This window comes from Coptis chinensis, chromosome 3, assembly GCF_015680905.1.
Source record: "Coptis chinensis isolate HL-2020 chromosome 3, ASM1568090v1, whole genome shotgun sequence".
Classification (NCBI taxonomy): domain Eukaryota; kingdom Viridiplantae; phylum Streptophyta; class Magnoliopsida; order Ranunculales; family Ranunculaceae; genus Coptis; species Coptis chinensis.
This window is the reverse complement of record NC_141458.1, coordinates 111,495,694-111,522,404: the sequence shown is the minus strand read 5'-3', so window position 1 is coordinate 111,522,404 and position 26,711 is coordinate 111,495,694. Positions and strand designations below refer to the sequence as shown.

The window sequence follows — 26,711 nt, the reverse complement described above, 5'->3', positions numbered from 1 at the left end:
CCGGTAGTACCTCGAAGAAGCATCCATGAAAGATAGGCGTTGGAATCCGGCGGCATCCACTAGTTCGGAAATTCGCGGGCAATGGATACGGATGAATCGGACAAGCTTCGTTAAGGTTTGTAAAGTCAATACAAATTTGATTTGTCCGTTCTTTTTGGCAACTTCGCGACGACATTAGCAAGCCATTTTGGGTAAGTAACTCATCGGATAAAGTTAACCGCAAGTAGCTTATCAATCTCCTCTTTAACTTTGAGCTTCGATCAGGTGCCATTCTTCTTGGTTTTGGCGAACCGGCCTGAAACTTGATCAATGTCAAGTTTATGACAGCAAACGTATGGGCCTATTCCCCGCATTTCCTCAATTTTCCAAGCCGAAGATACGCTTTATTTCACAGAAAGTGGAAACCAACTCTTTTTGTTCTACGCCGAAAAGTTCAGCGAAAAATAAAAGTGGTTTCTTTCAATGAATCTCCTACTTGCACTTCCAAAAGTCGATCCACTCAGTAGGCGCCCCTTGCACATGAGCCTCAATATTATAGATGGAGGGCACGCTTGGTAATCAGAACTCTGGGTGGCACTTGCAAGGATCGATTACCTCGAACTTCAGATTTTTATAGTCATCCATTGCTTTGTCATGACAGGCATGGCAGAGACACCGGGTTACTACTTAACCTTGCAAATATGCCCGTGAGAATGGGAAATTGACACACCGATGAAATGTGGAGACTACTGACCCCCATGGAATGTATCCAATCTACGCCCAAAATTGCGTTATAGTGGGATCGATACCTATCAATAAGAAATCGAGCTCAACTTCTTTGTTCATTAATTTGATTGGTAAGGTAATTCTTCCAACCATCAAGATGTTGTCCCATCAAAACCGATGATAGATTGTCTTCGGGCGATGATCATACCCCCTCGGTTGCATCCGAGAATAACATCCACCGAAAATGACGCTGAGGTGGCCCCCGTGGTCGATCATTACCCATTGAACACGAAGAAGCATCTATAGACACGAAATTATAATGCGTCATAGTGAGGGATGATATACACCAAGGAGATCATCATCGCTGAATCGGAGGGGCTCTTCTTCGAAGTCTCGGTCCGATTCCTTTGACAAAATCGACTTTGTTGATACGGTTAAACTCACCAACATAACTAACTTTCAAACGCTTTTGATTCTTACTCGACTTTTTGGAAAGAGACTCAACATGAGAATGGGAAACATTAATGACATGCTCATAAGTTGCAAAGAAACTCCTGTTGAGAGTCTTTAATAAGATATTCATTTAAAAGTCCTTTCTCCACTAATTTCTGAATCCGACCGGAGAGAGCGACAAAGTTCTGTCTCATGGCCATAGTCATTATGGAATTTACACCGCAAGGCTTTGTCCCTTGTCCCTTTGGTATCTTCTGAAAGTGGATAAGGCGAGGAAAGAAGATTCCCACTTTTCAACTTCTCATATATAACAGAGTACTTGGCATTGAGCGGGGTCAGTTTTAGCTCAGGTAGAGTCTTTCCATCACGATTGAAACTAACTTGCTTCTGATTGTCATTCTTTCCATCGTTATGCTATTGATCTGACTGTCCTTGCTTCGGCTTAGAATTCTTGCTGTCAGAAAAATCTTTACTCCGAATATCTTTTCTCTTGTTGCTTTTCGCCCGATAGGTTCTCCTCGACACGGATGTGTTGTTCAGCCCTAACATACGATCGCATCGAAGTTTTAGGGACATCTTTGATTAGAGAGTGGTAAAGATCCCTTACTATGAAGTTCGAACTTCTGTCTCTTTCATAATATAATGCTTCTTTAAAGGCGAAAAGAAGCATCCCATCAGAAACTTTTGGAACATCTGCTGTTGCCTTTCCGAATCTAGTAACAAAAGTACGTAACTTTTCATCACGTTGTTGCTTGATGTTCAAAAGTGAGTCGACATCCTTTGGCGTCTTGCAATTGTGGCGGAAACGATTAACAAACTGATTTTCTAGTTAATTGAATTGGTAAATTGATCTTGAAGGCAACTCACTAAACCAGCGTAATGCTTCTCCCTGTAGAGTTGATGGAAAGAGCTTACATATGAGCGGGTCATCTCCACCCCATAACACTAACTTATTTTTGAACGATAGAACATGCAAGCCAGGATCTCCTTCCGACTCATCATAAAGTTCAAAATCGGGTTGTTTGAAGTTGGGATGGTGGTAAGCTTCTTGAATGTCGATCAAAAACTTATCAAGTACGCCATCATTGACTGTCAAGTTTTTCATTCTTACATCCCTTGACTCTATATCGTTAAGTTCTTTTGCAATCAACTCTTTCAACTGTTGTTCTGTTAGAGTTAAAGTATTTGCTCGAACAATTGGACGCCCCCAGTCGTGCCCATGTGGAGAAGGATACCTTCCATTATCTCTTCTTGGAGTTAGAGATATTTGGTGGTACCCACGATCAGCTCCGACCGGTGATTGTCTTTGTCTATCCCTCAGTAAGAACTGCGTTTAGGCGGTAGTCACCCTTGGCCGGGTGGTCGGAATAATTATACCACTTCTCCATGTTTTGTTGCTCTTGTTTGGGATGCCCGCCTTCCCAGTCATGTCGGACATATCTCGGAGGACGGCGGTCTTCCCTGAAATTGCTTCTCAGAGGTAAATCTTCCCTTTGAGATCGGACATGTCTAGGGTAGTAGTTATCCCTGCCAATCCGATTCTCCCCATAAGTACGGGTAATAGGGTCATTACTCTTAGAGAGCGTAATCGTTGATTGTGTTTGAGAAATAACACGTTCTTCGAGGACGATGAAGTGGTTCTTCAAGACGGTCCCATAATCGAAAGGCTCAAGGCCCTTTCGTGGTGGTCACTTTGATGTTGTTGAATTTGCAAAGATCGCCCACCGCCTTTGCCTCTTTGCCGCCTTCCTTCAAGTTCCTATTTAAATTTTTGACTCGTCAGAACTCCGCCAACCGTATTAGGGGTGAATTGGTCGTTACTATCACCTTTTCCGTTAGTTGGCGTGAGAGTAATGTCCACGCCCATATCCATGTCAACTGAAGGATCGACATGGACAGACGTGTAAAGTCCTGAATTATTATTAAGGGTATTTTCGTAAATTTCCTATTAAATCTAGGGTCGTTTATGTAAGTTGGTCGTCGGGTTTATATTTCAACCGTATGTAACTTACTAAAACTTAACTCCGACTCATAAGGCACGTTAGGTAAGCGACTATAGGCGGAAATTTGGCAAAAATGTCGGTTAGCGGCTTTTCCGCGTCGAAGCTGGCACGAGTTAACAGCTTACACGCATGAGTGGGTTATTGTCATAGCCTGCGGTGAGATAGAATATAGCAGATTAAATTTAGCGGGATAGGCCGAAAAATAATCAAGACGCTAAGTCGAATTAGTGGGGGTTAGCGTTGATTAGGACCTTAAGCTTAATGTATTGGGCTTGGGCCTAAATATATCGGCCCAACTAGAAAAAAAAAAAAAAAAAAACCGAAATCGCGAAACCGAAAATCGCACAGACTCAATTCTCTTCTTCCCCAATTCGCTATTACTAAAACCTAGGAGAGAGAAATCTAAAATCGCCCAAATCTAATCGATTTCACCCAAAAATTCAAACACCCAATCACTAACAACACTCAATCAAGTGTGAAGAGTCAAATTGATTGAATTAGCCCACCGCCACGCCAAGTGAGTTTAACTTCGTTTCAAACAAATTTTAAAACTTATTTCGATAGTTTGTGATGTATTAACAAATTAATGGTAGGGGAAAGTTTAATGGCGGCAAAAGAGTTTTGTTTGGAGAGGGAGAGCTTGCTAAATTGGTGGAGGAGAAGCTAGAGTGGGAGCGATTTTGGTGGAACGTTAAGCTAGAGCGATTTTGGTTTGCGATTCGGAAGAATCTTCGCCTATTCACGGTTTTGAGCAGTTCATGCGGTTTATAATTGTTTAAGAGTAGATTAAGTAATGAACGATTGATAAGGAAGACAACGGTAAATATTGCGCAGAATTTAATGTGAATGGAATAGTGGAATTTGTTGTTGTTGTCTGAGTCGAGAAAAATCTTAATCGTTATTGAACGCGATATAATTGGCGTTGTCGTGCAAGGCCGCAAGGTGGCTCGAAATAGTTCAGAGAGACGGCCGAGTAATAAAGCGTTTAAATGGCCCTCAGTGAGCTCGTTAATCCGGTAGTTAGATAAAAATTTACCCTAAAACCAAACCAGAGTGTCGTAGATTCTTCTCGACTTACGCTATATAAGAATTCTCGCTCGCTTGATAACTTCTAATGGTCGACGATATATATATATGATGTGTAGGAGTAAATACGAGGGGGATGGTTAAGCGTGCCTCGATTCGGTTAAGTGGGCTTGAGGAGAACGGAGCTTGCTAAGGTAGGAACCTACATACCAATATATAGCCCGCTTATTTTCATGCATGATTTGAATGGTTTAACTAGGAAATAGATAGTCACAGATCAACCATGCATGTATATATGATATTCATGTTTTAATTGTATTTCCTCGCTATAAACTATATATATATATAGCTTTCGCGTGAAATGGGTTTTTTCAGAAACGGGGTAGCGAGGGATTGTTTTCTCGTTAAAAGTGAAAACTGGTTTTGGGAAAGGTTCGCGATCTCTTGTCCTTAAGCAAGAAGGAGAGAGAGATGGATTTTCATAACGCGGGTAAGGATTACCGGTTGTTTGTAACTAGGTGCGAGGTTCTCGATTGGTCCCGAATGGTCAGAATATTTTACGATGATTCGCCGTTTGGGAATCATCGGTTGTTATTTACTATGACCGCCCGCTTGGGAGTCATAGGTTGTTTCGCTTCGATTTTCGAAATCCGTGAACTCCCACCTATATAATCAACAGTTTTAAAAGAAAAACTAGATATGTAACTAGAGTATTTGAAAATAATCGATAATACGAGTATATATATATATATAGATATTACTATGTTTATCACGAGGAGATTTAGAAAAGGAACCGCGGAATTCTATAAAGAAGGAACTGTTGTCGCGATTCGGAGACGCGGTTAAGCTCATTTAAGATTCCAACCGGGTGTATACCTTCGAGGTGGTGGGCCACCTTTAAAGGATGCATCAATCGATGTAGTCCGGGAATTCCTTTTCTACTTTTCTAGATAACCATGCCAGACGCGTGTCCGTATGGTGATTAGCTTGTGTGTGGGTTACATGCTACCTCGATGAGGTTTAGGCGAGGAGTGAGAGTTTAGTCCACTCGGATGTGTGTCGGGATCCCGGCGTACAGTTATCGTCGAACGGTTGACCACCGTAAGTTAGGTGACGTACCGTATGGGGTCGTGGTCACAGGGCCCACCCGAGCCCTAAAAGCTTTGGGGATTTTTGTGTAATTAACACAACAACGGCATTTCATCTCCCCGCCGGTAAAATCAGGAAAACAACGGTGCATGGTTCACACCGGGAAGCATCGAACCGAGATTGCCCGCGGATCGGGTCGGTACCGCACCCTCACCATTCTAATAGGATGCGCCGCCACAATAGTTGTATGATGATTGTGAAAACTCTATTTTGAATATAAATGAAGCATGTCGAGATGATTTACGCTAGTTAGTGATGTATATATACATAGTCACAATATTTGAATACTATTATAGAAACCCCGCATGTTTTAAATGTTTTCTATAAGTAGACTATTTATTGGCTATGTGTCGTTTCATTGGGCATAGTTGTTTGCTCATCCTACTTAACATTTTCGCATTTGAGCCAATTGCAGAGGAGGCTTTTCCTAACCCTAGCGATGAGGGTTATGGGGATTTGGGAGGATTCCCCACGCTTGACGAGACGAGTCAAGTTTATATTTTGGGTCATGATAGAGATAAGCTAGGTTATTCTTTTGTCGTATATAATGAGCATAGCTCTTTTTCTTTTGGTCAGATAGTAAGAGGCTAGTTCATTTGGTTGTATATATGGTGAGCTAGGCCATTTTGATGTAATATTTGATGTATTTAAGTAGCGATTACACTTACATAGTTGGTGGATGGGATTTGATGTTGTTTAGAAGGTTGGTTTGTATATATATGGTTGTTGGAAGGTTGTAGTTAGGATTTCCGTGTTTATGATGAAGTTATGATGGCGGGTTTATGACAAAAGTTTTGTGGTTTACTTAATGTCGATCAAACAAAGGAAACTCACTTGAAATTTCGGTAGAAATCGATAGGTGTCGGCCTCGAGATTCATTCCACGCCCCTCGGGATGTGGTTGGTCTCGGCTGACAAGACGGCGGATCGCATGGAGGATTACCGACTTGTCGGTTTTGTTGTTGCAAAGGTCTGTTAGGGTGGTGCCGGCGGTTCAGACGGCTTTTTATGATGGCGGAGGCGGTGGCGGTTCATACCGCTTCTGATCGGATGTTGAGAATTGATCCTACCACTAGGATCAACTTGATTGTTCAACGGTTCTTGCATTGGCCGATTTGAATTTCGGAGGGTTCGCAGTATTATTAGCAGGAGGAATATGTCGACTATTTGGTCCGGCTTCAGGCTTACCATCTTGATTGTTTCACGTGATAATGAATTCTAAATCCGAGGACGGCGCTAATTATGTTTCAAAGAAGAAACTACTTCAACACAACGAGCAATGGTAAAGAACGACTAAGAAACGATGAATTTAATGTTGGGGAGATGAAACCGAACCAAATAATGGCTGCCACGCACTCCAAGATCTATTCTCTAGGGATCAAGTTTCAACGTAGTTCCTTATGAAAAATAATTTGGTATTTATAGAGGTAGAGTAGAGAGTCCTTGTAGCTCAAGTAATCTTGTAGCTTGAGTAATTATGATAGACTATAACTCTCATCTGATAATTATCTCTTTGATAAGAAATGAAACGGACATAAATCAATGTACATTAGTGGCAAGCCATATGGCTAAGGTTCACCTTAGACACATGAGTTAACGGGGCATACATTGATCCATGATATTGCGAATTGGGCTTTAGCCCTGTTGATTAAATGAATAAAATAGAGACCCCTACTAATGGACGTTTGCCACGTAGGTGGGGGTCGAAACAAGAACGTTTGGTGACATTGATCGTTCCATGAGAACTGCTCGCCTTTTTTAGAAGTTGTAGGAATGGTCGGCACTTGTCTGAAGCTCTGGATATGAACCGGTTGAGTGCAGTGATCATGCCTGACAGCTTCTATATCTGCTTTCTTTGTCTGCGGGTCGGGCATATCCAAGAACGCCCTGATTTGGTCTAGGTTAGCTTTGATTCCACGTTGTGAGACTTGATAGCCTAGAAATTTCCAGGAGGATGCTCCAAACAAGCATTTCTCAGGATTGAGCTTCATTCGAGTACGGCGTAACCTGGAGAACGCTTGTTCAAAGTGAGTGAGATGGTCACCTGCTTTCTTGCTCTTGACAACCATGCCATCAATATAGACTTCCATGGTATCCCCTAACATGTCCTGGAACATGTCAGTTACCAGTCATTGATACGTTGCTCCAGCGTTCTTGAGGCCAAACAGGATGACATTATAGCAATAAATGCCCTGCTCTGTAATGAAAGACGTTTTCTCTTGATCTTCCTCCGCAAGTGATATTTGGTTGTACCCACTGTATGCATCCATGAAGGAGAGGAGCTCGTGGCCACAGGTTTGGTCCACCACTCGGTCGATTCTAGGTAAGGGAAAGCTGTCTTTAGGTGTTTCTTGGTTGACATTGGTGAAGTCAACACAAAGGCTTAACCGCCATTCTTCTTTGGAACTGCCACTATGTTAGCGATCCAATCGGGGTAGTCGACCTTTCGGATGAAACCGACTTGTTTGAGCTTGTCGACCTCGTCATTAATTGCTTTCTGAAATTGTAATAATAGTCTCCGAGGTCGCTGTCAAACTAGTCAAGCATTAGGATTAACATTTAATCTATGGCATGCAACGCTAGGATCTATACCCGCATATCGAGATATCTAATTGCCGAAAACATCTTTATTCATGGATAAAAAATTTACAAACGGGCTTTTGAGTGTGGGGTCGAGGTTAGCCCCCCTACATAGACCTAACTTAGGATCATCACCGTTTGTTCACTTTCCGCCTTCGCCGGGCCGGACCGTGTGGCATGTGGTGGGTTAACGTCCTGTGGGAGACTGTTCTCTGTAGTTGTTTTGTCGGCCTGATGAGTAGTGGGAGTTGTTGTAGGAACCGGAGCGTCTTCTGTGGGTACGACAACAGGGTCAAAGATGACTTCTGTGGTCATAACAACAGAGGCTGGAGTACGTGTCTGAAGCTGTATTGGTTGTATGTGATTTGGATGGGCGACCTCTGGGGCCTGAACAAGTGGAGTACGGATTGCAGGAGCGACCTCTGGGGTCCTGACGATTGGATCGGTAACTGCTTTAGCGACCTTTAGGGTCTGGATAGATGGATAGACCTTCTTGCTGGAGCCCCCGTTCTGAGTTGGTGTGTTGCCTCTGACTTCAGCGACCAAGTCTCTGGCCATGGTGTAGCTGGTGGGCTTGTTTCTTATGCTGACAGGGGGTTCGACTGTTGTATTCGCTGAGAGGATTTGATTACAATGATAAGCCTCAAGTTGGTTGCTGCGAAGCTCCATCATGCCCTTGGGGCTTGGAAAGCGAAGGACTTGATGCAGTGTGGATGGTACGACCTGCATTTGATGAATCCAACGCCGTCCTAGGATGGTGTTGTAGGACGACTTGATGTCTAAGACGCTAAAACGCGTATTGAAGCTGACTTTATCCTCTCTTGATCCCACTGAAACCGGGAGTATAATATCACCGATTGGGTCGGCTCAGGAGCCATTGAACCCATAAAGATGAGCAATTATGTGACCATATGAACTTCGCGGGGCAGGTGCTGCTTGTGAGGTGAAATGGTAAACTTCTTGAAGGGCACCCACGCACCTTCTTTTTTTCTCTCGACTAACTAATCGAGTCGTCAGGGAAAGTGACCATATGAATAGTTCTTTCATTGTCGCGATCTGATGAGTGCAAGCAGCGCTCGTGATGAGAATGGTCTCTGGGACGTCCTCTGCTGCGAGATCGAGTCTGATCGTTGTGGCGATCAAGGCGAGGTGGAGTTCGGCTGCGCAACCTGTGAGCCATCAGTTTATGGCGCAAATCGCCATCTGGTATGTTTGTGTACTGCTTGATGTGTCTGGATTCAATGAGGTCTTGCAGGTAATGCTTTAGCCCCCAGCATGCATCAGTCTCATGACATTTTGCTTTCGGTAAAAAGGCTAAAGATGGCTTGTCATGTCGACCGTTGGTTGTTTGACATCGTCGGTAGTATGCAACTCACTTGATCTTTTCCAGTATGTAACTGGGAGATTGTGTGAGGACAGCGAACTCGCGATCATTGTTCATCCGGTTTCCTGGCTTCCGTTCGTGCTGTTGTGGCTACTGTCGAGGTCGCTTTTTGGATGCTGAGGGGAAATCTGAGATTGTTGCAACCTCTTCTTCTTCTGGTAGGCCTTGGCGCCTCAGCCCCTCTTGTAGCTTAATGTACTTGTCCACACAAGCGTATGGCTCGGACATCGTTTCAGGGCGTTCCTTCATCAACGATCTGGCAAGTGCCATGTTGCGCATGCGACAGGCGTTGGAGAATGCCAAGGTGGCAAATGATTCTTTCAGGCCGGCTTCCATACATAGTAGTTTTGCTTTGAATCGGCCCAGAAACTCCCGAATGGTTTCGTCTTCGCCCAGTGAGAGCTGGAACAACGAATCGAGATTAGCTTTTTTACGTCGGTTGTGGACGATCGACTAGCTTAACAAAGTCGGTGAGTTGCTCGAAGGTCTTTATTGAGTCGGACTCGCGAAAAGAACCAATCGAAAAGCGCCATCTTTGAGACCGGGCGGAAACGCACTACGCTGAAGGTGGTCATACTCAAAGGCTACCGTAGAGTGCTAGACTTTGAATGTAGCGGGCTACGTGTTGGCCAGGACATGCGCTGCCATCATACATCGGGAAACATGGTTGTATAAAATCTGGAGGAGAAGCTCTGCTTAGTACTTCGACAGTAAACGGGGACGTGCGGTATGTTTTGAGCATTTTTTTGGACGATTTGGGTGGCGTCTTTCTTGACAACACTCTGGTCGATCCGTTGTGACAACTCGTTAATATGTTGATTAACTTCGTTGATGCCATCCTCTGCTAAGGGAGGAGGTGGAGTTTGAGTGTCGACTTGCGTGCGAAGTTGAATGTTCTCCTGCCTGAGCAGGGTGATTTGTTCGTTCATCGTTCCTAGCTGACCAGCTAAACTCTGGATTTGAGCTTTGAGCTTTGCCATGCTTCGTGGGCTTGAGACTTTTGGTTTCTGGAGTTTGGATTTGTTAGGTGGTTTCTCAAGAAATCGAGACCATAGACGACGCCACTGTAAAGGTGCGTTTTGGTGTTTCCTTTACATACACAGGGACAGGGAGAACGGATTAGATTATGATTGAGACCGAGTTCGTCGAGGAGTGAACTGCCTACGTATCTTCTCTAGATTCTGGGGGGAGAGAAGAATCAGGTCTGGCATAGTTCATATAGAGAGTATTTATAGGTGATCCAAGTGTATCCTCACCCAACACGTGTAAAGGATAACACAGATGCAAGGTCAAGATTGCGGAGGCGTGTGAGAACTGTGTTTATAGGTCTGCTGTAATGATGGGGATTAGTAGCCTAGCTTAGTAGCTTGCAGCGGTGGTCAGTAGCTGGCGGCAGTGATTTGCGCACATGTAGATTCTCTCATGATTGCCTCTAGAAGATAAGATGGATCACGCTGTAGGTCGGTCTCAGATGATGATACTTAACCGTTATGGATTTATCTCAGAAGCGTCATGGATGCGAATTTGGGTGACATAGGTTGGCGAGGTGTATCAGAGATCGGTGTGATATTTCCATCATGTTGAGCACGTGTTTGATATTCCTGAAGGAGAATATCACTCCCTTACACGTACATTTACAAATACTATCAGAAAAGAGCTCAAAATACAAAACTTTCGAAAGTTGGGATTTTGGGTTTCAAAATACCCAACAGAAAACAATTCTTGTTTTAGAGAAATGAATCTCAAGAGTAGGCCGGAAAAAAGAAGAAGAAGAAAAAGGTGTGAAAATGCAAGAGAGAAATCTGTGTTAGACTCTTAGGTTGTCAGTTTTAATTTGTCATGCCTAAAGCGTTTTTCCAATTCTTGGCAGGGACTGATGCGGGTTTCTGGCAATCTTCCGGCAATCTTAGGAAGGGAGAAAAAAGAAAAATGGTTAATATGATTTCTACCCCTAATAATTTGAGTACTGAGTAAAGTTAATTAAGAATTTGTTTAGTTGTCCAAGGACACTTTTGAGATGCAAAATGGCAATGGAAAAGACATCCGCGTCACTGTTGTAAGTTGTAACTCTGTCTCCATTACTCCACACTATAAGTAGTAGAGACAATTAGTGAGTCCGAACTCTGAAGAGTAGCAACTAGCAAGAATGGGTGTATTCAATACTAGCACTCACACATTTGTACTTTTTTTGGTGGTACTCCTATATTACTGTTGTTATATTGTAACCAGCATACACATCCCTCCACCCGATCTATACAGACATGTGTATGTACACAATGACTTATTTCCCGGTACACCATTAAAGCTCCACTGTGCATCTGGGGATGATGATCTTGGTTTTCACTCACTTAGATATAAACAAGAATTCCAATGGAAGTTCAACATTAATTTTTGGCGATCAACACTTTTCTTTTGTTCGATGATGTGGAGGGATGGGAAAGGTCGTACACTACGTATATCTTATGACATATTCGATGCTTCAACAATTATTGGCTCCAAATACTCCAATAGTACGAGCGACTGTAAATACTGTCATTGGTCTGCTCGCTGGGATGGGATTTACCATATTTTCCCAAATGAGCATGATACCAATTACCGATTTGTATTTGGTTGGTCCTAATCCTAGACAAGCGCCTATGCTAGAAATAAAGAAAGATCTAGCTTCTTAATTTGTGCTTATAGGATTGACTTGTTATCTATCTAATAAGATAGGGTTTTTTTTTTCACTAAAAGACAAAACTATAATAAAGAACGGTCCAGATCTGTTTGACCAAGATCTAATGGTAGAGATGCGGGTTTCCAATGCAAGTAAAAGTATGAATAAAAGTATGAATCCTAGGCCTCTTGGCATACTTAACAGCTTCCCAAGCAGCATCAATATCAGCTTTATTACATCTAGCAAGACCACAAATAACAGGAACATGCCCATCATCATCAATAGCATTACCGACTTCTTTGGCAATAATCTTAACAGCTTCAAGATCATCATTCGATGAAGCAGGAAATCCAGCTTCAATTATATTAACCCCGAGTTTCGACACTTAATGAGCGGAGTAGACGGCTTGAATTATTATTAGTGTTGTTTCTAGAAGAAGATTGAGAAGATGAAGAGTTGGAATTACTGCTCCTCTTGGTAGTCGATTTGAATGCCCGCGTGGCCATTTCTATTTCTTATTACCTTTGAAGAAGAGAAGAAGAAAAAATTCAATTTTTCATGAGGAATTTGGCGGAGAAATCTATTCTCTGTCTTCATTTTGAATGTTGAATAATTGGCCGCTGGTGGACGTGGACCTACCTCCTACGACGTCATCCTCATTTTCATTTCCTAAATATCTTTATTCATTATTAATTTCGTGATGCAACATATGATTTGCTCACTTTTTCACCGCACCAATCCCAAAGGAGAACAAGACGAATAATGTCAACCATTGGACGAAGTGCTAATTAGCCACATTGCATGTAATTGTGGTAGTAAATTCATTAAGTGTCATTTTCATGAACGGAGTAGATTATTTCATGAAAATTTCCAATGCAAACCCTAATTGGCGGGGAAATTAAAGATGCGCTCAAGGAACACCGGACGACACTTCGCCTGAAATAGTTGCAACGGGTATTCGAAATGAAACGAAAAGCAATTATGAAAGAAATCTTGAAGAATGATATCTTCGGCCGGTGGTTGCATATGTCTATACCATTGAATTTCCCCGTAGCGGTCTTCCACACATGCATTGCCTTTTATTTCTCACGCATGATGACAAGATCCAAAAAGTGAGCAAGTGGATAAATTTGTATGTGCGAATTCGCACTCGACACCCACCCCCGCATTGTTTGAAACAAAGTGAAGAAGTGCATGGTTCATGGCCCCTGCGTGGTGATCGAGATCCGAAGTGCTTCATGTATGGAAAATGGTCGATGCACCAAAGCCTATCCAAAAGAGTTTGTGGAGGAAACAATTATGGATAAAAAAGGGTACTCCATTTACCGGCTAGCGAATTAATCGGCAAGAAATATTTTGTGAAGAGGAGGAATAAAATGGTTAAAGTTGATAATGGAGATGTTGTTCCCTACAATGCATATCTGTCTAAAATGTTTGACTGCCATATCAATGTTGAAGTTTGTGCATCGTGTCAAGCTGTTAAATATATTAACAAGTACATCTACAAAGGCTATGACAAAGCAACAAAGGGGTGGCGGGGAACAAATGATGAGATTCAGCAATATATCGATGCAAGGTACATTGGACCAACAGAAGCTGCATGGCATCTATTTCAGAATCCAATGCATAAAGAGTTTCCAAGTGTCCAACGATTGGCGCTTCATTTAGAAGGCATGCATAGGGTTGTTTTCAATAGCAAAGAGCCCATGGATGTAATTCTTGCCCGAGCCAGAGACCAAACCTCAACACTGACAGCTTTCTTTAAGTGTTGTGCTAAAGATCCAAATGCACGAGCATTTACCTATCAAGAATTTCCAAGACACTATGTTTTTCACAAAGACTCTCAAGAGTGGACTCCTAGGACTCAGGGACCTTCCATTGGTAGGATGTATTTTGCAAGCCCCAATGCCGGGGAGAGGTTTTATCTACGTTTGCTACTTACTGTTGTAAAATAGCCTACCTCCTTTGCATATCTTTATAAAGTTGGTGATACCGTGTACATCACATACAAAGAAGCATGTATTGCCCGTGGGCTGTTGGAAGCTGATGATGAGTGGATACAATGCCTAGAAGAGGCGGCGATAATGAAAACTGGATATCAACTACGGAGGTTGTTTTGTGTAATTCTTTTAGAGTGTCATCCGTTACTTACCCGGATCTACTTTGGAGCAAATTTGCATCGAAAGTATATGTGATGATCTTGGACACCGCTTCGAACAAAGCACGACATCCCGTGATCCAACTCGATGAGCAAATAACAGATTACGGCTTAAATCGGTGGAACAAATCCTTTTAGAATCTGGGAAGACATTGGAAGATTTCCGCCCATGCCAAAGCAAAAGGAGGATTGAGCAAAATTGTTGGCAATAGGCTCATTTGGGAGCAACGCCAACTTCAAAGATGAAGGCATAGGAGAAGAGGTCGCAGTTGATGTGAGTCGCCTTAATCTTCGAACAACTTCATGCTTATAATCGCGGATCGATTCAAGATATGGTGACAAGGGCAAACTTTTCTTTTTGAATGGAGCACCGGTACAGTGGAAAACTTTTTGTATAATACAATTGCAAAGGCCTGCCGAACACGGGTCTTATTGTCATCATGGTGGCATCATCGAATTGCATCTGTTATTATTGTCCGGTGGACGACCGCCATCATTCTACATTTAAAATTCCAATTGATGTGATGGATACCACTTTTTGCGGCTTTACTAAACATTCTGACCTTGCTGACCTATTTAAAGAAACAAAACTAATTGTTTGGGACGAGGTGCCCATGCAACATAGATACTGTGGTTGAGGCTGTGGATAGAACACTTCAAGATATTTGTGGAAACAAGAAGATATTTGGTGGTATCACTACAGTTCTTGGTGGTGATTTTCGACAAACACTGCCTGTTATACCGTTAGGCCAGAGAGAGCAATTTGTTGGTGCATCACTACGGCGCTCTTTCCTTTGGAGTTATTTAGAAGTTTTGCACTTGGTACAGAACATGCGGCTTGAAATGGCAGAGTCCGAGAATGTCGAATTCGCCGATTTTTTGTTGGAGGTGTGCTACTAATGCCTTCTAATTAGAATTTTTTTTCTCCATTAGTTCCATATATAAACTAACTATTTTAGAAACTAATGAATTCATTTTTGCTTTGATTCATTTAGATTGGTTCAATCCCAAAGAACGCGCATACAATTGCGAATGGAATACGCGAAATGTACTAATATCCAAGAACTCATCTTCTCGTCTATCCCCAATTGGATGTTATGGACACACCGTCTCCAAATTTCTTAACCGATCGCGACTATTCTTGCTCGCCCGTGAATGATGATGTGAGTGCAATTAATGAGGTTGCACTGAATTTGTTTCCCGGTGAAGCTTTGAGTATTTGGCGGCAGATAAAATCATCGAAGATGATATTGATAATCCAAGTGGGGCTCACTATCCCACCGAAGTTTCTGAACTCCCCTCGACCCCTTCTAGCTTACCACCTTTCAATCTCAAGTTAAAACCTGGATGCCCTATAATGTTGCTCGGGAACATAGCACCTAAAGATGGCCTTTGCAATGGGACACTAACTTATGGTGCTTCAATGTCTTGAGTAAAGTCCTTCAAGCTAAAATTTTGACCGGAGAGAAAGTTGGAAATTCGGTACTCATCCCAAGAATATCTCCGCTCCCTCAAATGCAGAGTTGCCTTTCAAACTATCAAGACGACAATTCCCTGCTCGACTAGCTTATGCCATGACAATTAATAAGTCGCAAGGCCGCTGAAATTTGTTGGCATTGATTTGAGGACACCGGTTTTCAGTCATGGGCAACTCTATGTGGCCATGTCCAGATGTACTTCTTCAAAAGAATATCCGATTTTTTCTTCCACCTAATGCAAGAAATTGTACTACAAATGTCGATACCCGTAAGTTCTTCTCTAAGGACATCGATACCAATGAGAAAAGGCAAGTGAGAAATTAAAGAATGTTACTTTTATTGGTTTAGAAAATAAAGAATATATTGTATCCATATATATGCTATGTAAGTTTTATGATAGTTTTTTGTTGATGATAGCGTGGATACTTAAAAATAAGAATAGAGATTATTTTATTTTGAAAACCATCTCTTTTGTAAACAATATGCTAAATGTATCAAGTCTAAAAAATCATGTGTATGTAGTTTGTTTTATGTGTACCAAGTTAAATTGCCATAATTTTTCAGCGACATGATTGTAGTCTTTGCTCCATGGCGGATTTATCCATATGGTAGCAGAATGGTGTGAACAGTATGCATAGAGAGGAGAATGAGAGAAATGAGGAACTCGATAAGTGGGCGTGGAGTATTTATTTTATTTTATTTTTCCTTTCGTTACTAGAATTAGCCCCAGGTGAAAAATTATGCAAAGTCTTCTTTAATGTTTAATGAGTTGTCTTTTAGTTTTAGAAGTAATTTGTGTTATGTATAAATATGAAGTTATATATTTTGGTATGGTTGATCTATGAGAATTGTATTGTTTGATTTTCAGGTTATGACAGGATTTAGGTTTTTGAAATGTTGAAAATACAAAGGAGACTCTGTTGGATTTTTTTATTTTTTTTAAAAAAAAATGATGATGCTCTTAATTGAAGACTCTCTCCCTTTATTTTCATCATTCTCATTCTGATATGTATTAAATTAATGAATGTATAAGAGTATGTGTAATGAGTTGGTTTGTGAGAAATGAAATGCATAGAATTGCAATAATTAAACTCACTTGAGTATGTGTATGAAATGATTATGAAGTATAAAACTGTTGGAAATGGTTATATCATCGATACAATGCTACCATAGAGATGGTCTCTTTTGGGGTGTTGTTCAAAAGCAATGTGTCTAGAGTGCCGACTGGCACGGGCATTCACTAGTCTATCTAATAAGATAGGGTTTTTTTTTTTCACTAAAAGACAAAACTATAATAAAGAACGGTCCAGATCTGTTTGACCAAGATCTAATGGTAGAGATGCGGGTTTCCAATGCAAGTAAAAGTATGAATAAAAGTATGAATCCTAGGCCTCTTGGCATACTTAATGACTTCCCAAGCAAAGATCAATATCAGCTTTATTACATCTAGCAAGACCACAAATAACGTGAACATGCCCATCATCATCAATAGCATTACCGACTTCTTTGGCAATAATCTTAATGACTTCAAGATCATCATTCGATGAAGCAGGAAATCCACTTCAATTATATTAACCCCGAAGTTTAGTTACACTTAATGAGCGGAGTAGACGGCTTTGAATTATTATTAGTGTTGTTTCTAGAAGAAGATTGAGAAGATGAAGAGTTGGAATTACTGCTCCTCTTGGTAGTCGATTTGAATGCCGACGCGTGGCCATTTCTATTTCTTATTACCTTTGAAGAAGAGAAGAAGAAAAATTCAATTTTTCGCGAGGAATTTGGCGGAGAAATCTATTCTCTGCCTTCATTTTGAATGTTGAATAATTGGCCATTGGGTGGACGTGGACCTACCTCCCCTACGACGTCATCCTCATTTTCATTTCCTAAATATCTTTATTCATTATTAATTTCGATGCAACATATGATTTGCTCACTTTTTCACCGCACCAATCCCAAAGGGAGAACAAGATTTAATAATGTAACCATCGACGAAAGTGCTAATTAGCCACATTGCATGTAATTGTGGTAGTAAATTCATTAAGTGTCATTTTCATGAACGGAGTAGATTATTTCATGAAAATTTCCAATGCAAACCCTAATTGGCGTGAAATTAAAGATGCGCTCAAGGAACACCCGGACTTGACACTTCGCCCTGAAATAGTTGCACGGTATTCGAAATAAAACGAAAAGCAATTATGAAAGAAATCTTGAAGAATGATATCTTCGGCCGGGTGGTTGCATATGTCTATACCATTGAATTTCGAAGCGCGGTCTTCCACACATGCATTGCCTTTTATTTCTCACGATGATGACAAGATCCAAACAAAGTGAGCAAGTGGATAAATTTGTATGTGCGAATTCCTGCACCCGACACCCACCCTGCATTGTTTGAAACAGTTGAAGAAGTGCATGGTTCATGGCCCCCGTGGTGATCGAGATCCGAAAGTGCTTCATGTATGGAAAATGGTCGATGCACCAAAGCCTATCCAAAAGAGTTTGTGGAGGAAACAATTATGGATAAAAAGGGTACTCCATTTTACCGGGCGCCGATTAATCGGCAAGAAATATTTTGTGAAGAGGAGGAATAAAATGGTTAAAGTTGATAATGGAGATGTTGTTCCCTACAATGCATATCATGTCTAAAATGTTTGACCGCCATATCAATGTTGAAGTTTGTGCATCGCGGTCAAGCTGTTAAATATATTAACAAGTACATCTACAAAGGCTATGACAAAGCAACAGGTGGTGGCGGCAGGAACAAATGATGAGATTCAAAGAATATATCGATGCAAGGTACATTGGACCAACGTGTTTGCATGGCATCTATTTCAGAATCCAATGCATAAAGAGTTTCCAAGTGTCCAACGATTACGCTTCATTTAGAAGGCATGCATAGGGTTGTTTTCAATAGCAAAGAGCCCATGGATGCAATTCTTGCCCGAGCCAGAGACCAAACCTCAACACTGACAGCTTTCTTTAAGTGTTGTGCTGAAGATCCAAATGCACGAGCATTTACCTATCAAGAATTTCCAAGACACTATGTTTTTCACAAAGACTCTCAAGAGTGGACTCCTAGGACTCAGGGACCTTCCATTGGTAGGATGTATTTTGCAAGCCCCAATGCCGGGGAGAGGTTTTATCTCGTTTGCTACTTTCATGTTGTAAAAGGGCCTACCTCCTTTGCATATCTTTATAAAGTTGGTGATACCGTGTACAGCACATACAAAGAAGCATGTATTGCCCGTGGGCTGTTGGAAGCTGATGATGAGTGGATACAATGCCTAGAAGAGGCGGCGATAATGAAAACTGGATATCAACTACGGAGGTTGTTTTGTGTAATTCTTTTAGAGTGTCATCCGTTACGACCGGATCTACTTTGGAGCAAATTTGCATCGAAAGTATATGTGATGATCTTGGACACCGGCTTTCAACAAAGCACGACATCCCGATCCAACCGATGAGCAAATAAACGGAAACGGCTTAAACGGTGGAACAAATCCTTTTAGAATCTGGGAAGACATTGGAAGATTTCCCGCCCATGCCAAAGCAAAAGGAGGATTGGAGCAAAATTGTTGGCAATAGGCTCATTTGGGAGCAACGCCAACTTCAGCATGAAGGCATAGGAGAAGAGGCTGCAGTTGATGTGAGTCGTCTTAATGCTGAACAACTTCATGCTTATATCGGCCGGATCGATTCAAGATATGGTGACAAGGGCAAACTTTTCTTTTTGAATGGAGCAGCTGGTACAGGGAAAACTTTTTTGTATAATACAATTGCAAAGGCCTGCCGCAACACGGGTCTTATTGTCATCATGGTGGCATCATCAGGAATTGCATCTCTGTTATTGTCTGGTGGACGCACTGCTCATTCTACATTTAAAATTCCAATTGATGTGATGGATACCACTTTTTGCGGCTTTACTAAACATTCTGACCTTGCTGACCTATTTAAAGAAACAAAACTAATTGTTTGGGACGAGGTGCCCATGCAACATAGATACTGTGTTGAGGCTGTGGATAGAACACTTCAAGATATTTGTGGAAACAAGAAGATATTTGGTGGTATCACTACAGTTCTTGGTGGTGATTTTCGACAAACATTGCCTGTTATACCGTTAGGCCAGAGAGAGCAATTTGTTGGTGCATTACTACGGCGCTCTTTCCTTTGGAGTTATTTAGAAGTTTTGCACTTGGTACAGAACATGCGGCTTGAAATGGCAGAGTCCGAGAATGTCGAATTCGCCGATTTTTTGTTGGAGGTGTGCTACTAATGCCTTCTAATTAGAATGTTTTTTCTCCATTAGTTCCATATATAAACGAACTATTTTAGAAACTAATGAATTCATTTTTTGCTTTGATTCATTTAGATTGGTTCGAATCCCAAAGAATGCGTACAATTGCCGAATGGAATACGCAAATGTACTAATATCCAAGAACTCATCTTCTCTGTCTATCCCCAATTGGATGTTATGGACACACCGTCTCCAAATTTCTTAACTGATCGCACTATTCTTGCTGCCCGTAATGATGATGTGAGTGCAATTAATGAGGTTGCACTGAATTTGTTTCCTGGTGAAGCGCTTGAGTATTTGGCGGCAGATAAAATCATCGAAGATGATATTGATAATCCAAGTGGGGCTCACTATCCCACCGAAGTTTCGAACTCCCTCGACCCTTCTAGCTTACCACCTTCAATCTCAAGTTAAAACCTGGATGCCCTATAATGTTGCTTTCAGAACATAGCACCTAAAGATGGCCTTTGCAATGGGACACGACTTATGGTGCTTCAATGTGCGAGTAAAGTCCTTCAAGCTAAAATTTTGACTCGAGAGAAAGCTGGAAATTCGGTACTCATCCCAAGAATATCTCTGGCTCCCTCAAATGCAGAGTTGCCTTCAAACTATCAAGACGACAATTCCCCATTTCGACTAGCTTATGCCATGACAATTAATAAGTCGCAAAGGCAGATTGAAATTTGTTGGCATTGATTTGAGGACACCGGTTTTCAGTCATGGGCAACTCTATGTGGCCATGTCCAGATGTACTTCTTCAAAAAGAATATCCGTTTTTCTTCCACCTAATGCAAGAAATTGTACTACAAATGTCGATACCCGTAAGTTCTTCTCTAAGGACATCGATACCAATGAGAAAAGGCAAGTGAGAAATTAAAAAGAATGTTACTTTTATTGGTTTAGAAAATAAAGAATATATTGTATCCATATATATGCTATGTAAGTTTTTATGATAGTTTTTTTTTGTTGATGATAGCGTGGATACTTAAAAATAAGAATAGAGATTATTTTATTTTGAAAACCATCTCTTTTGTAAACAATATGCTAAATGTATCAAGTCTAAAAAATCATGTGTATGTAGTTTGTTTTGCGTGTACCAAGTTAAATTGCCATAATTTTTCAGCGACATGATTGTAGTCTTTGCTCCATGGCGGATTTATCCATATGGTAGCAGAATGGTGTGAACAGTATGCATAGAGAGGAGAATGAGAGAAATGAGGAACTCGATAAGTGGGCGTGGAGTATTTATTTTATTTTATTTTTCCCTTTCGTTACTAGAATTAGCCCTAGGTGAAAAATTATGCAAAGTCTTCTTTAATGTTTAATGAGTTGTCTTTTAGTTTTAGAAGTAATTTGTGTTATGTATAAATATGAAGTTATATATTTTGGTATGGTTGATCTATGAGAATTGTATTGTTTGATTTTCAGGTTATGACAGGATTTAGGTTTTTGAAATGTTGAAAATACAAAGGAGACTCTACTGGATTTTTTTATTTTTTTTAAAAAAAATGATGATGCTCTTAATTGAAGACTCTCTCCCTTTATTTTCATCATTCTCATTCTGATATGTATTAAATTAATGAATGTATAAGAGTATGTGTAATGAGTTGGTTTGTGAGAAATGAAATGCATAGAATTGCAATAATTAAACTCACTTGAGTATGTGTATGAAATGATTATGAAGTATAAAACTGTTGGAAATGGTTATATCATCGATACAATGCTACCATAGAGATGGTCTCTTTTGGGGTGTTGTTCAAAAGCAATGTGTCTAGAGTGCCGACTGGCACGGGCATTCACTAGTCGATCAATAATATAGAGTCTGTGTTTCATTTAGGTATGATCTATCCTTTGCCAAAAAAAAAAGATGCTGTTACGACAGAAAATCGTTCGGTCCCAATGATGAAGTCATTTTGTTTTATTTGTTCACAAATATATGCAAATCAAATTACCGTATACACAGATTAAAACTGGTTTTAATTATGACAGATAACTCAGACCCAGCCAGTACATTTTGGTAAATGGTAACTAAAACCATTAGTCCACTGATGAAGAATGTAACACGACTAGCTATTCTGCCCGCCCTATGGCCGGGCTTGTTAATTTAAGGCTTGTAAATTTGATGCCCGATGCTTAATTTGGGTACTTCTAAGTTATTCAGCAATGTGGTATTGTGGTGTACTACAAATGTTAAAATTAAAAAGCTTGAGAAAGGGGAGCAAAGGCGCCTCTGTGCAAACAATTCAATATATATAGAAATGAAGTACAAATGAGTTGTTAAGAGGGAAAACAAAAAAAATGGCATGGATAAAACTAATAGAAACTTATAGCCAAATTATGCTCGAGCATACAAAATTTTACTCAGTGGAACTTCAATTCCATTTGATGACCCAGGAAATGTCTTAAAAAGAAATATATATAAGTAATATACTAATAAGTTGATTTCCAAATCACACGTAATTTGAGCCTTTCAATTATGTTTGTTAGACTTATCTTAGCAAGTGCATGTTGTAGTCATAGATGAGAAAGAAAAAATGTTAGTGCATCTCTGTAACAATGGAAAAACCTTGGGCATGGACTTGGATTCAATGGGTAAAACTGAAATAGAAAATAAAATCTCTTAAATTTCTAATAATAGTCAGCTGGTTGGTCAATCATTCATCGAAAAAAAAGGAGTTACAATAGCATCTGAGACATATTACCTAGTTACCATGTATTACAAAGGGTCATATTGAATCTACATAAGAGGTTACATCAATAAGAATTAAAGTACACCCCTTAGTCACTATATGTAGTAGGTCACTCTGACTTGTCCTCATATACAGTAGCAATGACATTGTTATCTAGTTCTTCCTGGCTTATTAGCTACTTAGCTCTTCCCTTCACATTAACTCTTAAAGATGATGGGCATGATATAAGTTGGATTAGCTCACAGAAACATGAAAATAGAGGTTAATGAGATATAGAACTAAATCAGAAAGAAAACCAAACCTTACCTGCTAATGTCTTCACTACTAAGGTGGAATTCCAAAAGAATTGTTCTTGCATACAAAAAAAGGATAAAAGAATTGTTCATAATCATTAAGCTTATGTGCAACATATAAATATATATATACACACACGTTACATTGTTGATATCATATGCATCTAAAATAACATAATTAAGATACTCACCTTTGAAGCACTTAGAAAATTCCATAAAACTAATTGAATAGTAGCTTTTGCATAATAAGAATTCACCAATAAACGAAACATGCAAGAGTTTAAGTTTGCCCTAGTCACTTGAGTTTTTTCATATTTTCTAAGATCCTTCTTAAGAGTGCCAAACCGACGGGTCAGTACTCGACTCTTTTAGTTGAGATGAGAATAACCCAATTAGTAGCCAAAGTCGTGGCTATTAATCCACATCTCTTATCGTTATCTCTTGTGTGATACCCTCAGTAACAATGGAAAAACCAAATGTGACACTTACTTATTTTTCGAGACTCATCCTTGGGGTCTTAATTTCAACTGACAACTTCTTGCTAAAAATATAAGAATCTCCAATTTCATGCAAAATATATGTTTTCTGCAACATATTACCATTTCAATATTTAATCCACAACTTACAACAACGAATAATAACAAAGGGCATGCTAAAAAATAAAACAGATGATAGATTTGAAGAATGACTCCATCAAATTTTCATGATACAATTGATCTTTTTATTTTTTTTCCAAAAAAAGTATTGTGCACCACATGTTACTTGCAACAACCACCATGTGGTAGGATACAAATTTAGTTTCTCATCAACTCACCAAGTACAACCAATAGAACATATGACAATCCTAATTAGACGACTTTAGACTCTTTGATTTGATATCAAATTTCACCAGTTGAATGCAACCCTGGGTTAGCTAATAGAGCAATAAATATGTCCTATACCATTTTTTTTTTTTCTCTACCAATCAATGACCCTAAACTTTTCAAGGTCTTAAGACTGGGCTCAAGGCTAGAAGAAGCAGGTAGCTACTGGTTTGTTATCACCAAAGACACAAAAACAACAGCAATTAAAGGAAATAATAACTTTGCAATTAAAACTATAAAAAACAACATACAATTTTCAAAGAGAATCCAAAAGCAACCACATGCAAACCTCCTAGATGAGCAATAAGCTTAGGTAATGTGCAGGAAGTAAAGCTTTTGTTTGCTTTAACTCTCTAGCCGCTGTGTCTGTCAAGCACCAAGCCACCTCAAGCAACTACACAATTTTAAAAAATATATATCAGAAATCTCTTTCAACGTATATGGACTTGATTAACATAGCGGGTAGCCTTTGGTGAAGAAGGTGGTAGCCTTACGGTTTTTGACGTGGGAATAGAGAAACAATATTGACTTCTCAAGACAGGGACAAAGATACAAACATGCTCAAGCTCAGCAGAAAACTCAAATAAAGAAAAACAAATCATGTCTGTCATAAGGGAACTACACACAATCATTCATTTGGTTATTTAACACGTTCTTGGAAGTCATAGGGGGATAACAGCCAAAAACTATTTTCACTGATCAAGCTATGGCCATTTCTAATGCAATTGATGATGTATCCTCAGATAGTAGTCATCAACTTTGTCTTTGGCACCTACGCATGAATGCTCTAAAGAATATGGCGAAAAAGTTTGGTCAATACGAAAAAATTTATACGATGTTCAAGAAATGCATATATGAGAGGAGATGAATTTGAATTTGAAGAGAATTGGGAAGCCATGCTTAAAGAATTTGGATTGGAAGAAAATAATTGGTTGAGTACTTTGTACAAGTCACGTGAAAAGTGGGCCCAAGTTTATGCACCACGTTTTTTTTTTGTGCTGGGATGACAACAACTCAAAGAAGCGAGAGCATCAATTCATTGTTGAAGCAATACTTTGGGAGTACTATCATTCTTCAACAGTTTGTTGACCAGTACTCAAAGGCTGTGGACCATTTGCGCGAGAATGAAAGAGCAGTCAGAGACCAAGTCTAAGGAAATTGCACCCAACTTAATCTTTACTTGGCGTGTTGAGAGAGAAGCGTCAAAAAAAATATACAAAAAAGATATTTAGCCTTTTCCAACAAGAGTATACAAAACTTCTTAATCTTCATTTACTGCAGGAATCGGGAGACGAGAATACTATTATTTACAAAGTTATAGAAAGGGGAATGGACAAAAAGGATCGTACAGTGACATATGTTCAAGCGGAACAAACAGTGCAATGTTCGTGTAGAAAATTTGAATTCCAAGGTACTTTATTTTTCGCTAATATTTTTGTTTTGCTTATCATTTGGATTTATTTTGAAAAAAATTTATTGGTTTGAATTCTAAGGTATCCTTTGCTCTCATGAGTTAAAATTGTTCCATGAATTGGAGTTTACAAGTCTGCCTTCACATTATTATTTGAAGAGGTGGTCGAAGGAGTGTATAAATGAAGTTGTCTATGACGCATATGGTGATGCAATTCATAGTGACTTGGATCCATTGTCAATGACTCGTTACAGTGAGTTGTCACATAGTTCACAAAATGTTATTGCTATTGGTGCAAAGTCATTCATTATGTGCCTATGCAAACTCAAAGTTACTAGAACTCCATAAGGAATTGATAGCCTTAGAGATGCTTTGGAGAAAGAACGAGTTGTGGGAAACTCAGAAAAAATCACATTAGATACTTATGATAATTCACCACATGACTCTTATGATGATGTGCAATTGAGAACCCAAAAGTAAAGCCAAGTCGAGGCTCGTCAAAAAGAAAGAAGGGTGTTCTGGAAAGGATCACACAAAAGAAGACAGTTCAATCCAAGCAAAAAAGGTTTGTACTTGTATTTTTTTCTTTTGAATACATTGTTTTGTCACACGTACACTTACAATTTTTGTGTATGTAGGTGCTGGAGATGAAAATGCAACCTGGTAGACAAAATATCAAGTAACCCAATTGATATGGGTGATAATTTAAAAGTGAGTGGATGAGCTTCATCTAAGATTTACAAACAAATTTGTTTGTTTTCCTTATTATTTTGAAATAAGCTCAAACCTATACATGATTGTGCCTCTTTACTTTGCAACAGTCAGGTCCTTCGGCAAGCGAAAATAGGAACCCAAACAATTTGGATGCTCATCCTAATACCCGCAATGCTACTAAGGTGTGATACCAAAAAATTATAGAACCCAAATTAAATGGGGCTGGGATTTCTTCTTGTATTATCATATCACAGTAATTATAATTAGTTTTATTTTCATTCATTGTTGTGTAGGAGTTTTTTACATACCAACCACCAAATAACTCAAATCAAGTGCCTCTTATGCAGCAAATCATCTATCCACCAACTTATATGACAGGATACCCGATGATGTACGACACTGATGGTGCTCCATAAGTGAATCATCAACAACAAAGTGATGGACCATATTCTTTTTAACCAGTGACGAGGATAGGAATCAATCGTTCGTTTCAAGCGACTGCCCTGTACCTATGTTTTACATGCTAAGTTATCCAGGAGGTCCGGTCCGAATGCTACAATTTCAAGACTCGTCAAGGGCTTAGTAACCTATGTTGCTGTAAATAAGAAAAAAAATCAGCTCTAGAGAAGAACCATTAATAATGTCAAGGCTAGCAGGTTATGTTTGGCCCGTTTGGGATATAATATATTGTTTTGTAACACGGTAGTTTTATTGGATGTTATGTTTGGGACATAAAGCTTAATTTGCTCTCTATTTTGAAAGCAATATTTTGAAAGCTCTTTATTTTATTGGATGTTCTGTTATGGTTGTGAGATAACCTGACAAAGTTTTCAACCAGTGGTATTAAATCAGAATAGA

General features: G+C 39.8%; 1 protein-coding gene across 1 annotated transcript; it reads left to right on the top strand.

Annotated features, from left to right (window-relative positions):
- The first annotated feature begins 19,129 nt into the window (after positions 1-19,129).
- On the top strand, positions 19,130-26,269 carry LOC147512997 (uncharacterized). The gene is made up of 5 exons (XM_086598842.1): positions 19,130-19,849; positions 19,958-20,245; positions 20,327-20,437; positions 25,961-26,035; positions 26,147-26,269. Exons 1-5 carry the CDS (start codon positions 19,130-19,132, stop codon positions 26,267-26,269), a joined length of 1,317 nt encoding a protein of 438 aa, XP_086454968.1.
- Positions 26,270-26,711: the final 442 nt, after the last annotated feature.

Excerpts from the sequence above, each read along its gene's own strand:
- LOC147512997 (XM_086598842.1), top strand. The coding sequence starts at position 19,130 with ATGCCAAAGCAAAAGGAGGATTGGAGCAAAATTGTTGGCAATAGGCTC. Across the intron at positions 20,246-20,326 it reads GGGCTCACTATCCCACCGAA|AACATAGCACCTAAAGATGG; the intron begins GTTTCGAACTCC and ends TGTTGCTTTCAG. Across the intron at positions 26,036-26,146 it reads ATACCCGCAATGCTACTAAG|GAGTTTTTTACATACCAACC; the intron begins GTGTGATACCAA and ends ATTGTTGTGTAG.